Here is a 15772-nt window from a genome sequence, read left to right as displayed (position 1 = left end):
TGAAGATGAATGATGATGATATCCCACTTTTATTTTGTACAACTCAAGGCAGTGAACATAATGGTTGAGCCTTCTATTTTTCCCACAGTGACACTGTGAGTGGGTCTGGGCTAAGAATGATTGGCCAAAGTCATACAGATAAACTTCAATATGACAATTATTCATATTTAAGCTTCAGCTAACTAAGGAAGAAGAGGAGACTCATGAGTTTTATGATCAAATTCAGAAATCATCAGAACACACAAGCAAGATGTGCTGTTTCTGGTTGGAGACCGGAATGGTAAAGTTGAAAATATTGAGGAAAACATAGTGGAAATGTATAGCCTAGGAAATGGAAATAAATTAGGAGAATGATATATCAGTTTCTTTTAATCAAATTATTAATCTGTTAACAATTTTTAAACTATCAAAACAATGGTTTATTATTTTGGGCATGTTGCAGACCCCATCTGCCAAAATGTGTCAACTAGTAAGGATTAGAAAATGAGCATTTTCTGCAATGGCCCCTGCACTGTGAAATAGCCTCCCCTTTGAGTTTCTGATTGAATCAATCATTGATTGAGATGAATGGCTATAGAAGAAAGAAAGAAAGAAAGAAAGAAAGAAAGAAAGAAAGAAAGAAAGAAAGAAAGAAAGAAAGAAAGAAAGACAGACAGACAGACAGACAGACAGAAAGAAAGAAAGAAAGAAAGAAAGAAAGAAAGAAAGAAAGAAAGAAGTAAATAGAGAAGAGCATGGGGAAATCAAATTTACTATTTTATTAGTACAAGAAAAGCTCAATTACAACAGGGGGCAATGTCAGGCCCCAAGAACAATTCATCGAATTATTTTGGAGTAGTTTCCTTTATTATTCTTCACCTATAGAATCTTGCATGAAAGTTAGGAGGGAGCTGCTTTAACCCTCTTTTTTCCAAACAAACCTTTCAAACTTTGCCCTCTGAAAAACAGCCCCTTCCTTTTGGGAATCCAGACTCCATTTTACCAAATGCAAGATCTGTTTATGAACAAAACACAATCTGCTTACGTGCAACTTCTAAATCAAGCTAAAACAGAAGAACAAAGCCAAACTAGCTCCTACAATATGATCATGAGCACAGACCCAATATTTTTAAGGAGAACATTATGAACTGCTTTGAAGTCCTGATCCTCATTGATAAGGAACCAGGAGAACTGTGGAATGAAATCAGAGAAATTGTTAAGATTGTTACCAAAAAAAAATGCCAAAGCCCAAGAAACAGAGGAAACGAAATTGGATGTCAATAAAAATGTTGCAAATTGCCAAGAATAAAAGAGAGGTCATAAACAAGAAAGACAAAGATTTCAGGAAGGAACTTAAAGAAATTCAGAGAACTTAGAAGAGAAAAGAAAGAATATTGAAATGACATAAAAACAATGAAGATGGAACAGGAAAAAGGAAAGCTTTTTTTAAAAAAAACTCTTCAAACTCAGGAGATTCCAACTTTAAAATGGCATGGTAAATTCACCAATAAACAGGATGGACAGAGTATACTAAAATTCTGTACAACAGATATGCCACCATCCAAGATACCTTAGAAGATATTCCCTAATTATAAGAGCTTCTAATGCTAGATAAAAAAATCTAAATCAGCCCTATATGAAAAAAGAAATGTCAGATGTTTAAGCTGATTTTAGAAAAGGCTGACATTACTATTGATGCACACTTGATCATTGTAAAAGCCAAAGACTACAAAAAAAAAGTCAATTAATTTAGAGGTACTTTTGACTGTGTCAACCATACCAAGCTGTGAAGTATTGGAAATTCAGAATCTTTCATTGTCCTCATGCAAAACCTATATGCAGAACAGGAAGCCACAGTCCAGGCAGCACATAGGAAAGCCGAGTGGCTCTGGGTTAGTAAAGGAGTGAACAGGCTGATTACATGATTCCTTTTTATTCAGCCTATATAACTGAATACATATTGAAGAAAGCTGGGTGGGCAAATGATTGACATCCTTTTAAAACTGGAAGAATAACCTGTGCTATGCTAAAAATACAAATGATCTGCAAGTTCTAGTAATGGAAGTCAAGGAGTATAATGAACAAAATGGAATTAAGATTAAATACAAAGAAGAGAAAGCAAATGACCAAGTGGTAGGGCAACCAACCTTAAAACTGACAATGAAGTGGTAGGCAGTTTCTGCCTTTTCGGATTAAGTATTAACAATGATATACTCGCTATTTATTTAACCTATATCCTTGAATATATGCTAAGTGAAGCTATATTGGAAGAATAGAATAGAATAGAATAGAATAGAATAGAATAGAATAGAATAGAATAGAAAAGGACCTTGGAGGTCTTCTAGTCCAGCCCCCTGTCTGCTGATGACATTACCCTGAAAACTGAAAATGCAAAGGATTTGCAAATTCTGGTAACAAAAGCACAAAGAATATGGGACTAAAATTAAATATAAAAATCAAACTACTAACAACAGATAGAAAAATTAGCCTTAGATATTGAATTGGTAGATAGATTCTGCTTTTTTAGGATCAACCATCAAATAGTAAAGGAAGAATAGTCAAGAAATACACTATGGATTGGCACTGAAAGAGCAACCATGAAGGCCTTGGAAATTTCTTGTATAAGAAATGGTATTTCCTGTATGGAAACAAAAATTGGACTTTAAAGAAGCAAGATAGGAAAATTGACAAATTTGAACATTTTTGTTAGACAAGACTTCTGAGAACACTGTGGACAGCCAAGAAAACAAACAAATAAATCATAACTCAATTCAGAGTTCTCACTTGAAGCACAAAGTACTATGGTTGAATTATCTTAGTTTGGACAAATTATGAAAATATCCAGCTCCCTTAAGAAGTCTATATTGTTGGCAAAGGAGGAAGGAAATGGAAGAACACAACCAGGCACAAGATGTATGGATATGATTACAATTACAATGACTGCACTATTGAAATAACACAAAAGACAGATTAGAGACAGATTATCTTGGAGAATATCAATCTATGTGGTTGCTACGAACTGACATTGACTTAATGGCACACGATCATCATCTTCCCATTTAAAAAAATGCTGGATTACTCATTAGAAGTACAAATAATGAAGCTAAAATACATATATTTTAGACACCAAGAGTCAAAGGAGAAGATCTGATATTTGGAAAACTCTAAAGCAAAAAAAATGGAGTCCAACAGGAAACAATGGTGGCTAGATTAATAACCCAAAATAACCCACAGAAGCAGACATAGCAAAATGATAGCTATTGACCCATGATAACTGAACAACTAAAGGACAATTAACGCTAAACAAACTGACCATGAAACAAAGATGTTGTCCCTAGACATTTGCAAACACTGATGTATGCTAGTTCTTGATTTTAGAATACTTGATTTTTGACAGCATGAGGCATACAGGAGATGATTGCAGTCAAATGTACCTTTGGGCCTTCATCATCAGCTTTTCAGGTGAAACATGAACCTAATATCTCTGATGTTTCACATAGTAATAGATGGCTGGCATTAACCTGAATGGATAAATATGTTCTGAAACACCACTCCAATGATAACATATCCATTTGGCCCATGCAGTAGTGTAAATACAGGTACCATCTGTGACATATTTAATAATATGCCCATGTATCAACACTTTGCAGTATTTTACAACTATAGATACAGTATTAAGCCTATCAAACCGATTCAGTCAATCTCACCTTCACCCCAAATTAGAAAGATTATATAACATTTTAAGATTATTGTAATTATATTATAGCAATTCCTGGGGTGGTGAAAATGTGTTAGTCTCACTAGCTTGACAGTTCATTCAGAGATAGACAGTGGCTCTCATCCAAAATTATAGACCCCTTGCACTCTTTATTTTGGCATGGTTCACTTTGGAAATAGCTACACATTGGGAAAAAGTCATAGTAATAAACAACATATTCCATAGGTAAATCAGGAAAATTAAAGCATTGTGTTTTCTGCTCAGATAATCAACAAGAACAAATATTATGAGAAAAAGCAAACCCAGATTATTGTATGGCAATCCTAAAATCCAGGAAAACAAAGTATACATTTAGTCTCTCTATCACAATTCAAAGATAATTTGTTCAAGTAAAAAAAATTAATTGTGCTTTTAAGCAAAATTCAAGCAGTGAAGATTATCTTTTAATTTACTCACTGGAATTCTAAGCTTCTGTCTATATCAGGGATGGAAATTCTAACAGGAGTTCAGGGACTTCAGTTTTTACAAATTCTGATACAAAATGTTCTCATGAGTTAATCACAAATAAAATTTGGATTTTAGATAAAGCATAATGGCACAAAGTTTTGCACAGTAGCAGTTCATATTTGCAAACAATTAACATTGGCTTCATATGAGTAATAACCACATATGGCTCTCTTTAGGGAATTGCTGGTATCTTAAGACTCATTTTATTTTTAGTTTGTTTCTGTTACACTCAAGCCACTAGCTCAGGGGTTTTCAAGTTTTTCAGACCATGGCAACTGTTCACTACAAAAAAAATCCTGAAACTCTTGATCCAGAGAGTTGGGGTTTCTAGATATCAACTGACAAGTCCCACCCTTTTTGTTATATGATAGATAAAATGCTATGGATGACCTGAAGCAGCACTGAGGTGGGAGCAGATGGCTAAGAAAATTTGAATTTTATTTTCCTTTAGTCCCTGGCCAAGAACATTTCTCTCTCACAAACTTATGGAGAATTAGGGACTATGTGAGGAGAGGGACATCATCGCTACAAGGGACAAAGAGAATAGATAGATAGATAGATAGATAGATATAGATATAGATAGATATAGATATATGCAAATTACTAGATCTTAGGGTATTTTTATGTGGATTTGAATACATTTAGAAGTTTTAATAACTTAGTAAAATAAAATTAATATTTTAACTTATGAACGAATATTAAGAAACAAATATATATTTTACTATTTTCAAAAAAATATATCACTGCCACAATTGGCTAGTCCTAAACAAACAATAGAGCATTCAGATTGATACTTATTTTACTTCTACTTGCAGTTCCTAAGAACTCTATTTTAGCACATAAGTTGTTACTAGTGTCAACATGTTTGCTTTGTGTATCTAGTATCAGATCTGATGACTGTTCTATTTATAATACTCTTATGATTTATTGCCAAAGTTCTAAAATTTAAAGATATCTTTGCAGGAAGGAATAAAATATAAAACAATAGCACCTTCCTAGAAATGGGTAGAGTCTACAGATTTTTTTATTTTTCTCTCCACTCTGAAATATATTAAACTGACTTTAAAGAACATCTTTGTTTCAATATTTGACACTAGACTGATGAACTGTAGCCTGATAACTTTATTTCAAAAACTAAAGAAGTCTTTTAACAAAGAAGCCTAGCAACTATTCAATCTAGCATGCAAGATTTATTTATAGTGAATAAAAATCACAACCTTCCTGCCTCTTTCTCACACAATATGAAATCAGAAGGAGATGGCCAATATAGAAATATGAAATATAAATAAATAAAAATAAAAAATGAACTCTGGGTCAGAGAACCAGATTCAGGCCATTTTGTCTGAACTGGCTTCTTTTTCTTTAGTCAGAAGCCAAATGTGATTTGGAATTCATGATTTATAAGGTAGTGTGATGTGTGGATCCAGACAGTTACAGTTTAGTCAATAAAACATAGTTAATTTAATCCAAGATTTGGGGTAAACTGGCCCATACCTTGTTTGCTGTTTTTTCAGATAATTTATTTTTATACGTAAAACTGCCTTTCCAAGCCAATGCTTTTCAAATGTATCAAATTGTTCACATATCACTTCCTGCTAACCTTCTAGCTAGGGTAATAAGATTAATAGGTTAAAATAAACATTTAAAAAACTGAATCTTTGTTAACCACACCATTTTCCCATTCATCTAAATCTAAAATATTCTTTTTGAAGTACCACATAATTATGGAAGATCTCCAGCTGAATATCTTATAGAATGGAAAAGGATAATGCTATGGACCTTTTGTCAATCATTTCATTTGGGAAGAAAAATTACTAAAGCTTGTGCTTTCAGTGTATTTCTGAAAGATGGCAGAGAACTGTCCCTGGACTTTCATTCCAGACTCATATCATTGCATTCAAGAATCTTTGCAGAGATGGACAACAGAGTAAATATAATGTATGCCATCATGGACTGACTCACATATAATCTTTAAGTATCACAGATTAATTCATACTTTTCACAAGTCACACACTATTCTTGATAAATCACAATGGCTGTATTCCCACAACAAACCTAGGAACACCAAACAGACCATAATATCATTTAAATATCTAAATCCAACCATTTTTTCTATATAGCTTGAGATGTGCTGCTTACTGTAAGTAAAGGCAATGCAGAAAAAGCAAACTGTGAGTCCTATGAGGACAGCCATTCGGGCTCCTGAAGATAGTTTAGTAATTTGTGAATATTCTGGTAGGATTAACTGGTTTTCTCAAGGATCCTGATAAAATTGCAGGTCATATCTTTGTCAGTTCTGGTCTAAATATTTATTTGTGGTAAACATATCCACAGATTCATTACCAAAATCATTAATAAAATGTCTTTGAGACAAGCTTAACAATAAAGATGTAGGAAAAATTGTAGTACTAAATGGAATAATTACATGATTAGACTGGGTTTCTCACAGTCTTTTCTCTCTTTTAGTGTAAACTTCCACACATGTACTTGAAAAATCAATGGTTGGCAGCTGCTTATTACCACATGACAAGACTTCATAGCCAGAAGAAACATCCTAGATGGAAATCAAAGGAGGAAGCTAAAGCAGGGAGTAAAACAAAGAACACAAAAACAGTGCTCAATTGTCCATTATTTTTTTATAGCTGCTATTATTATTTTTCAGGACTTGGACACTTGGGAATACAACATTATGCAAAACAGACTCAAAGACATTTAGTCTAGTTAACTTAACTAGAACATATATAGTAAGAAATTAATTTCTTACCCTCCCAGTGGGATATATGCCTCTAGAACAGGGCATGATCTAGCAAGTGTAGAGCCCAATTTGGTCGATTTTTTTTAAGAACTATTTTTTAAAGAAATATTCAGTTTCATTTTTTTACAATTTGAATGTTTGCAAATTTACTTATCTGGAATTGAGAACTAAATTGCGGGGGGGGGGCAGTTATGCTTCAATTCCAGTGGCAATTTTAAGTTAGAGCTGGAGTACAACAATCAACTTGTTTACAAAGAAAAATATTGTCATTTAAAATGTTGAGATGAAGATTTTTTTTACCAACCAAGGTCCAAATCTCTTTGTTCCTTAAGAAATGGAGCTTTCCCAACATTTTTCCAATTTGGTATGGAAAATTACCTTATGGTTTGCTCTCACTCCACTGTAGCTCTGAAGGCATTATATTCAAATTCTCTGAATGCTCTTTTCTTTATATTAAAAATGGACAAAGTTGTTATTTCTTTTCTTTTTTTGAAAGGATCAGAAATACTCATACATATGCATTATTACAAAGCTATTATTTCTTTGTTTGAAAGGATCAGAAATACTCATACATATGCATTATTTCTCCTATGCATGGAGTCACTTTTCTACTTCATATAAATTGAATTCACTAGGATAACTAGACAGAAAAAAGCTACATCTTACCTATTCATAATTTGTTTTTAAATTACATGTGAAAATATAAAACATTTTATAAAATATGATTTAGCAGCAATCTGTAAAGCAGTAATAATATTTCAGTTGAATAACATGTAACATATAATCTATGGCTATTGAAGGTAGGAAACAAAAAGGAGGGGTTGAGGAAGTAAAAGTGTCTGAGACGCTTCCCAAATCAAACCCCCTCATATTTGAATTAAGAATCGATATTGTCTCTTCTAATGTATGTGCAATATAAATAAAATATTTTGATTTATAAATATGATAATATGCTTTTTTTCTGTTCCAACCTTTGTGTATTTATTGATTTTTATTCTTGCCTATAATTAAATTTTGGATATTTTCAAATAACTATTATTCTGCTATCTGCTCCAATTTTTGCATATTAATTTAGTCTCATAACAATTGTATAACAAATGGTTTCTAGGGTTTCTTTCATATCACACTGAAAAAGAAAATCTAACTGTATGTAGACATGAGAATATTCAATTTTTTGGTACATGGCTGCACTCCTTCAAGATGATGATGATTACAATCTAAAAGAGATCAATTATATCAGTCTCCCTGATATCCATATCCTTTGAGGGTCAGTCCCACTCTCTATACTGCACCTGTTTCATAAAGATAAGAAAAAGGTCTTTTCCTATTGTGTACTCATTCTATAAGACAACCTCCCTTTGAAATATACCAAGCAACGAAGTATGTGAGTTTCAAGCTGCTATTAAAAACATATATTTATATTTTTAATTAACTGCCCCTAATACTATTTATTTTATGGATTGCTATTGTTCTGTTTTTATTTATCTAATTATTTTGCCCTTATTTAATGCTTTTTATGAAATATTTGGAATGTTTTAAATAATAATAATTAATCCACCACACTGAAGTCAAGTAGGTTAGAATACATCAGAAGAGAAAAGAAGATCTTAAAGTCCAAATTTAGAGGTGGAAATGCCCCAAGGTGATTAACATCTGGGCAATTCCAGTCATTAGACACACAGCTGGAATGACAAGAGAAGGTTCTACATTTGTTTAAAAAGTCCCAATGCATAGCTAAATAGAAAGTAAACATTATGCACAGATAGCTGGTCATCTAAAAATGTAATGTTGTCTTCATCAAGAAAGAGATTGTGAGACCTTCCCCATCCAATGCCTTATCTTTTACATTATTTCCTTCCCCCGGGTACCATTAATTTCTAGAACTAAAGTAGCTCCTGCAGAAAAGCTGCCACTGTGAGCATATTTAACATCTAACAGAATTTAATGAATGGTACAGAAAATACCTTCTAATTTTAATTTTTTAGCAGAAAAAGTAACCAAAATTATTACAGTAAAGCATTATTATTAATATGCAATTTTGATATGAGTCCAGAATGCATTTCAGCATGTTGACACATACAACTAAAACTCTTAAGTAGAGAACCATGGATAAAGGTAAAAATTGTTTCCCCTTCCTGACCTCCCTTATTCAAAGAGACAATTGACAATTCAGTCGAAAGTACAAAAAAAATATGTATGGTATGATTCAACAGAAGTAAGCAAACTGTTCTGTATTACATTTTATAAAACATTTTATTGTATCTATAGCATCTAACATTGTGCTCTACATTGAATATTATATTAGGTGTTTTTCTTCCCCTATACTTGCACTATAATAGGTTTAAGACTGAATACCGATGCCTGCATTTGTAACATTCTTTGGCACTGCAAAAATATTAGTATCAATATCACATGTGTATCCCTTCTTAAATTCAAGTGGCCTTAATCCCAGATAAATGTAAACAGGATTGTAGCCATACTGCGCAATTATATACAGGTCATTAAATTCAATCATAATTACTCCCAAATAAGGATTATAGCCTAATATAACTTTGTACTGTCAAATGACATATTCTCAATATACCCATAGAAGGAAGAAGATTACATTCACACATGTATATAACATTAAACAAGAATAAAGAAAATAAAATTTTCTTATTACATGAACAGAAATTATTAATGAATAAGAGTGGAATCATATTTTATTTAGAAGTATAATGAGTTAGAAAGGATTTACTCCTGGATTAGAAAATACAGGATTATAACCTTAAGAGCAGCAGCAGCTATAAATATGTCTGTTATATTAAACAATCTAAGTAAAATAAAAAGCAAAGGAGTAAGTTTTTAAATCATTGCTCATTTATTAAATATAGTATTCACTTTTCCCAGAGGAAATGCATTTTATTTCATATTATTTTATTTGTAGAATACAAATAAGAAAAGGATTATCACTGTTGTACTTGATAATTTATGCACCAACCCAAATAACACATTACATCCCTAAATTGTTATGATGAAAGCAACTTTCAAAACTGTTTCACAGAGTTTAAAGGCACCATTCTATTATTACACAATTAATTAGATAAGGGATTTCCAAAACTGGTCCAAACTTCTTTAGCTGGTTATTTCTTTTTAAATATACACTCATTTTTCTCTTTTAAAATATTAATTAATGGTTGATACACTAATGTTAAACTAATTCTTACACTGTATGTTAAACTGCTTCTTTGGAAGATTCCTATGACATACAAAATTCCTATAACATGCAAAAGATGAATTGTGTGACACAAATGCAAGCAATAAGATCTTTCCACACCCTAACCACCCTTGTCAATTCACTTGAGGCCATAAACAAAATTATGCCTACAATAAATGTCAATAGTGCTAGCACAGACCAAGTACCTGTATGACTTCAAAAAACGAAATCTTTTCCTGTTTTTTGAAGAGGGACACGAAAAAGTTGAGGTTTCCAGAGGGTCCCAGAGAAAAGCCATTTGTAGATTTGAAGAAATCCGGGGTAGTTTAGAGAATCGGGGCCACAGAGTACGAGTTGCCTCAAGCTAATCATAAAAGCTCTTGTGGCTGTCTAAGGGAATGTCCTTTTCGGAGACTCTGCTTTGCCTCAGTGACACAGAGAGCAAGGGAGGCAGGATAACATGGATTTCCTGCAGCTGGCAGGGTTCAGAGGGCCTTATCTCATTACCATTGAGTGAGAAACTCTCACGTCAAAGCTCTTTATAAATACAGCCTTGATTAACTGACAGCAATGACATGTATTGCTAAGAAAGTCCACAGAACTCGAGTAAAGTGCCAAACCCTACTTGGCCTTTGCTAAGCCTGTGTTTTCTTTCAATAATATCTTGAGTGCATTTATGTAAAGACCAAACCAAAAGAGAAAAATAAAAATATTCAATTTCACCCAACCTGGATTCATACATCTTGCTTATTTACATGGATTTTATGTTTTCTGGTAATATTTTAAGTTAGCTTATTTATATTTAATTTTGTTTTACCTGATTAACACTATCTAAAGAATTCCCAATATTGGTAAAATGGAACATTCATTTTTTTTCAGCCTTATTTAGCATAGTTAAATATGATACACAAACCCCACTACTCTTTGTGGTTTATATGTCTTGGGTGATGGCTTAACACCATGTGCTTAGCTATAGGTAGCCTTAGCTATAGGTAGCCTTGACTGACAACCCTAATTGAGCCCCAAATGTGTGTTGCTAAATGACACAGTTGTTAAGTGAGTTTTGCCCAATTTTATAAACTTTCTCGCCACCGTTGTTGTGAATCATGGTTGTTGTTAAGTTAATAACATGTTTGTTAAGTGAATCTGACTTCCCCATTGACTTTGCTTGTCAGAAGGTCGCAAAAGGTGATCACCTGATCCTGGGACACTGCAGCCATCATAAATAAGAACCAATAGCCAAGCATCAGAATTTTGGTCATATGACTATGGAAATGCTGCAATGGTCATTGAGTGTAAATAACAGTCATAAATCACTGTTTTCAGTCCCGTTATAACTTCAAATTCTCACTAAACAAATAGTTGTAAGTCGAGGATTATCTCTATATGCTTAGTACTTCAATAACAGGTAACATAAATTGGGGCCTAAATTGGACTAGGAAACTGTTCCCTCCCTTTCCTTCATTTATACACACATGCTTTCTTCCTGGTTCTTTCTTGTCATTCCAGAAGTTTGGATAGAAGATGTTTTGTTCTGTATAGACGGAAAAAGATATTATTCTCTTTTCTCGGTCATGTTTCTTAGTACTGGAACCACAAAGCCAAAAGGGAAAAAAAAAGAACAGAAAGCTAGAGCACTTTTCACTGCATTCTAATTGTTTCTTCCTGAAATAAACAAGGATTACTGTGGGCTACAAGCTTGATTTTCCTCTTTAAAGAAGTTAAAAGAAACCACCCTCAGTTTTTACGCTTCAGCCTAAATGGTATCCCAAGTAATTTAGAAATTAGGAAAAAATGATAGCCTGAAAATATTATGTAACAGGCTAAAGTAGGGACCTGTTTCTAATCATTACACATATTGACGATCAATTAAAAGATCACATGCAAGGATATGTTCACCCGGAACATATTTGGAAGGGACAGTGGGAAAGACCAGTTAGTCCATCTGTGCATAAAGCATGTAAAGATAACTGTTAAATGTCTGCTTGATCTTCATTACATTTCTTCTAGGAAGAGTGGAATGTTGGTAGAAACTAAGCATGTGTAGGTATATGGTGATATTGCCTTGCACATGCTCCTAAGGCCCTCATCATATGGAAAAATGTTTTACTCAATATATGAAACTAGCTTCTAATGTACCTTTACTTTTATCCTCTCTTTTCAGAAATGGATGGTCTTAAATCAGCTTTTCATTTCAATAGGGTGTAATTGTACATAGGCATCAGCCAGTCCAGGAGCATGTCTCAACTGGATAGATTATTTTCAGACATCCTGGCAGCTTTTCCATCCAGAAAGCTTGGTGCCTTACTCCTATTACAGTGAATGACTTTGAGAACTCAACTCAATTTGCTGCAAACAAAAAATGTTCCCCGTTTACAGGTGAATAATTTCAGCTTTTTTTTTGAAGTAAAAATACTTCTTTTTAAAAATTTGAGTGCATTTCCAAAGATATGTCTGAGTAAGCTAGAAGTGGATATGTTATTTCGTATAGTATGTCATTTATTCAGCTCAAAGCAAAATGTTGAATGGAAATTTTTTAAAAAAGCTATGAAAATTGTTATCTTTAATTTTTAAAGGACACCTAAAGAATAAAATGCAATCACACCCATATTTAAACACACACACAAATTTGGAAAGTCAGTTTTGGTTGAGAGAAAAATCCATACTCACTGGCAAAATAGAAACAGATCCAAACACAGTCCTGAAATAAATCAATATCAGTCAGATACCTGCTGAGAGGGGAAAAAAATCCTTGCCAAAAGCCTAGGGAAACAACTGGGTTTTGATTTAAATCAAAGATGGACAATTTTTGATGGCCAGGAACCATATTTCTGAATTGTGATGGTACAATAGTTAGAATGCAATATTTCACTGCCAGGAGTTCAGTCCTGACTGGCTCAACTTTGACTCAGTTTTCCATCCTTATGAGATTGTTAAATTGAGGACCCAGATTGTTGGGGGCAATGTGCTGATTCTATGAACTGCTTAAAGTGTGTTGTGTAAAGCACTATGAAGCAGTATATAAGTGCTATTGCTATTTAATATGGGAAATGGACAGAAGTTGTGGGCTGGACTACCATGCACAATGCATAACTATATCACACTTCAGAACAGCATCAAAATATGATATTCCAAATATGACACATTCCTGGCCATGACATACCAAGCTCTGTCTTTACTGAACTCCAAAGCAAAGCAAACCAAAAAACACATGCAAAGTCTGAAATCTCTTAATACATGAGGTTTACACTATACAGATAGTCCTCGACTTACAACAGTTCATTTTGTGACCATTCAAAGTTACAATGGCACTGAAAAAGGTGACATGACAGTTTTTTGCACTTATGATCTTTGCAGCACTCCTATGGTCACATGATCAAAATTCAGATGTTTGGCAACTGGCTCATATTTATGATAGCTGCAGTGCCCTGGGATCAAGTGATCATGTTTTGTGACCTTCTGACAAGCCAAGTCAATAGGGAAGCCAGATTCACTTAACAACTGCGTTACTAATTTAACAACTGCAGCAATTCATTTAACAGCTGCGGCAAGAGAGAGATCGTAAAATGAGGCAAAATTCACTGAACTAATGTCTCACTTAGCAAAAGACCTTTGGGGCTCAATTGTGATCCTATGTTGAGGACTACCTGTATTTATATTCATTACATAATAAATAATGTTCTGGAATAATAATGAGGGGTTTCTTTCTAACTTGAAGCAATTCATTTTCTTAACTCAGGATATGGGCCTGTAATTTGTAGAGGGAAAAGGTGATTCTGTGTATGTGTTTAAAAACTGTATGGCCTTATTCCATGTTCCATTGCTACAAAATCTCTAAACAATACTGTTTCCAATTGCAGAACAATCCTTTTGTACTCTAGAGATTACTTAGGCTCAAACAACACGTTAATTTCATTGAGCTACACATTATCACAAAGCATAATGGAATAATAACAATACAACCATGAGTCTATTCAAACTGCAGCAACTGCTGTTTAGAAACACTATACTTGTATGGCAATATGCTATTTGCTTTCAACATTAATATTACAAGTTTATCTAACAATGCTAATCTTTATAGCATTCATTTAATTCTCATAGAATGGCAATAGTTTACTCATCTGGGTACAATTCATACTTAAACTAATTAATAGAACCAGTCTCAATGAAATCAAAGAAGCTTATTACAATGATTATTAAATAATAAATATTTCAGAATATTTAAACTGTAAACTGGAATTATAAAAGCATTCATGTGAAAGCAACTGTTATGGAAATTAATTATAATTCCAAGGTTTAATCATTTTTGCAAATTCATATCTACTTTTTTCCCCACTGCCCAGTATTATTTTCTTGAAACTGAACATAAATTATTTTGTATTGGCAACATATTTATTTTAGAAAATGCAACTTTTTCCATCCCACGGGATGGTTGAAAAAAAAATCTGCAACCTTTTTTTTTGGTCCTAACTTTTTAAAAATTCTTATACAGTATGTTATCATTGGAATTCTGAAACAAGTGATTTATCACAAACAGCAACAAATTGTGTTGCACCATTTTTGATGCCAATAAAAGTGGGATCTGGGGTTGCATCAAAGCCCAGCAAGTGCAGCTACAACCCATTTTCCATTGGTATTTCATTCATGCAAATGACACATTTTTTAATTAAGTGATTAAACATCTCTAATGTTACTGATATCTGTGCAATACATTTTTTTAAAAAAAGATAAGCACCCTAGGCTTTGTTCTTCCACTTTTTCACTCTTACTTGAACTAGCAATAAGGGGCAGTTTCTGTGATGCAAAGGACATATCTCCTAGAACAGTGTTTCCCAAACTTGACAATTTTAAGGCATGAGGACTTCAACTCCCAGAATTCCACAGCCAGCGTTGCTGGCTGTGGAATTCTGGGAGTTGAAGTCCACATGCCTTAAAATTGTCAAGTTTGGGAAACACTGTCCTAGAAGATCCTATTAGATAACATTTCTTCAAGGACCTGAAACATGCCTACTCTAGGCACATGGGTGGAGACAACTGGAGAAAGAAGGTCCTACAAATAATATTGAAGAATATTTGTTTCACAAACTTAAAAATATACATTTGTTCAACTTAGTTTAACATTTTAATCAAATGTTAAAATAAATAAAGGTCCTGGGTTCTACCTTTAAAACTGATGAAATCTTGTACAGAAAATTAAAATACATTCTTCCAGGTGAAAGTTTACTGGCACTGAGGAAATATTTCCATGCATTCTCACGTAGGCACAAATTCCATCAAAAGAATAATACATTATTTCAAGTAAATAGCTATTTTAAGATTGAAGCACACCTAATCAATAGTTCTTCTACTGCAATGCTAAAACTGCTATATACCACATTATTTCTAACTGGAACTCAGCCTAGAAAAGTTCTAAAGACATCTCAGATTTATCACAAAAAGCAGTGTTAATTCCATTTCTGTGCAGAAGCATTGCCTTTCTTTAGATAGGAAATAGTCTTTATGAAGGGCCTCGGGTGATAACAGAGCTTTTGCTTGATGCAGTAAAATCTATACCATTAACTTGTCAATTAAAGCAGCATAACCAGATTATAGTAGTAAGAGTGAAGTACGTCATTCT

General features: G+C 33.3%; 1 protein-coding gene across 13 annotated transcripts in view; it reads right to left on the bottom strand.

Annotated features, from left to right (window-relative positions):
* The window catches only part of PDE4D (phosphodiesterase 4D), a 693804-nt gene that overhangs the window by 170274 nt on the left and 507758 nt on the right, over window positions 1-15772 (bottom strand). Inside the window, exon 1 of one of the 13 annotated variants that reach the window (XM_039320103.1) lies at window positions 10362-10866. The exons of the other annotated variants lie outside the window; for them this stretch is intronic. Coding sequence (XP_039176037.1) covers window positions 10362-10453 — 92 coding nt within the window. The 5' untranslated portion in view covers window positions 10454-10866. Of the gene's footprint in view, window positions 1-10361; window positions 10867-15772 lie in introns of those variants that run through there. 13 annotated transcript variants of the gene reach the window in all.

This window comes from Crotalus tigris, unplaced genomic scaffold (genome assembly GCF_016545835.1).
Source record: "Crotalus tigris isolate CLP2741 ecotype Arizona unplaced genomic scaffold, ASM1654583v1 scf7180000017604.1628558, whole genome shotgun sequence".
NCBI classification, from domain to species: Eukaryota; Metazoa; Chordata; class Lepidosauria; order Squamata; family Viperidae; genus Crotalus; species Crotalus tigris.
Note: the sequence above shows the minus strand (reverse complement) of the source record. Positions and strands in the feature narration are given on the sequence as shown.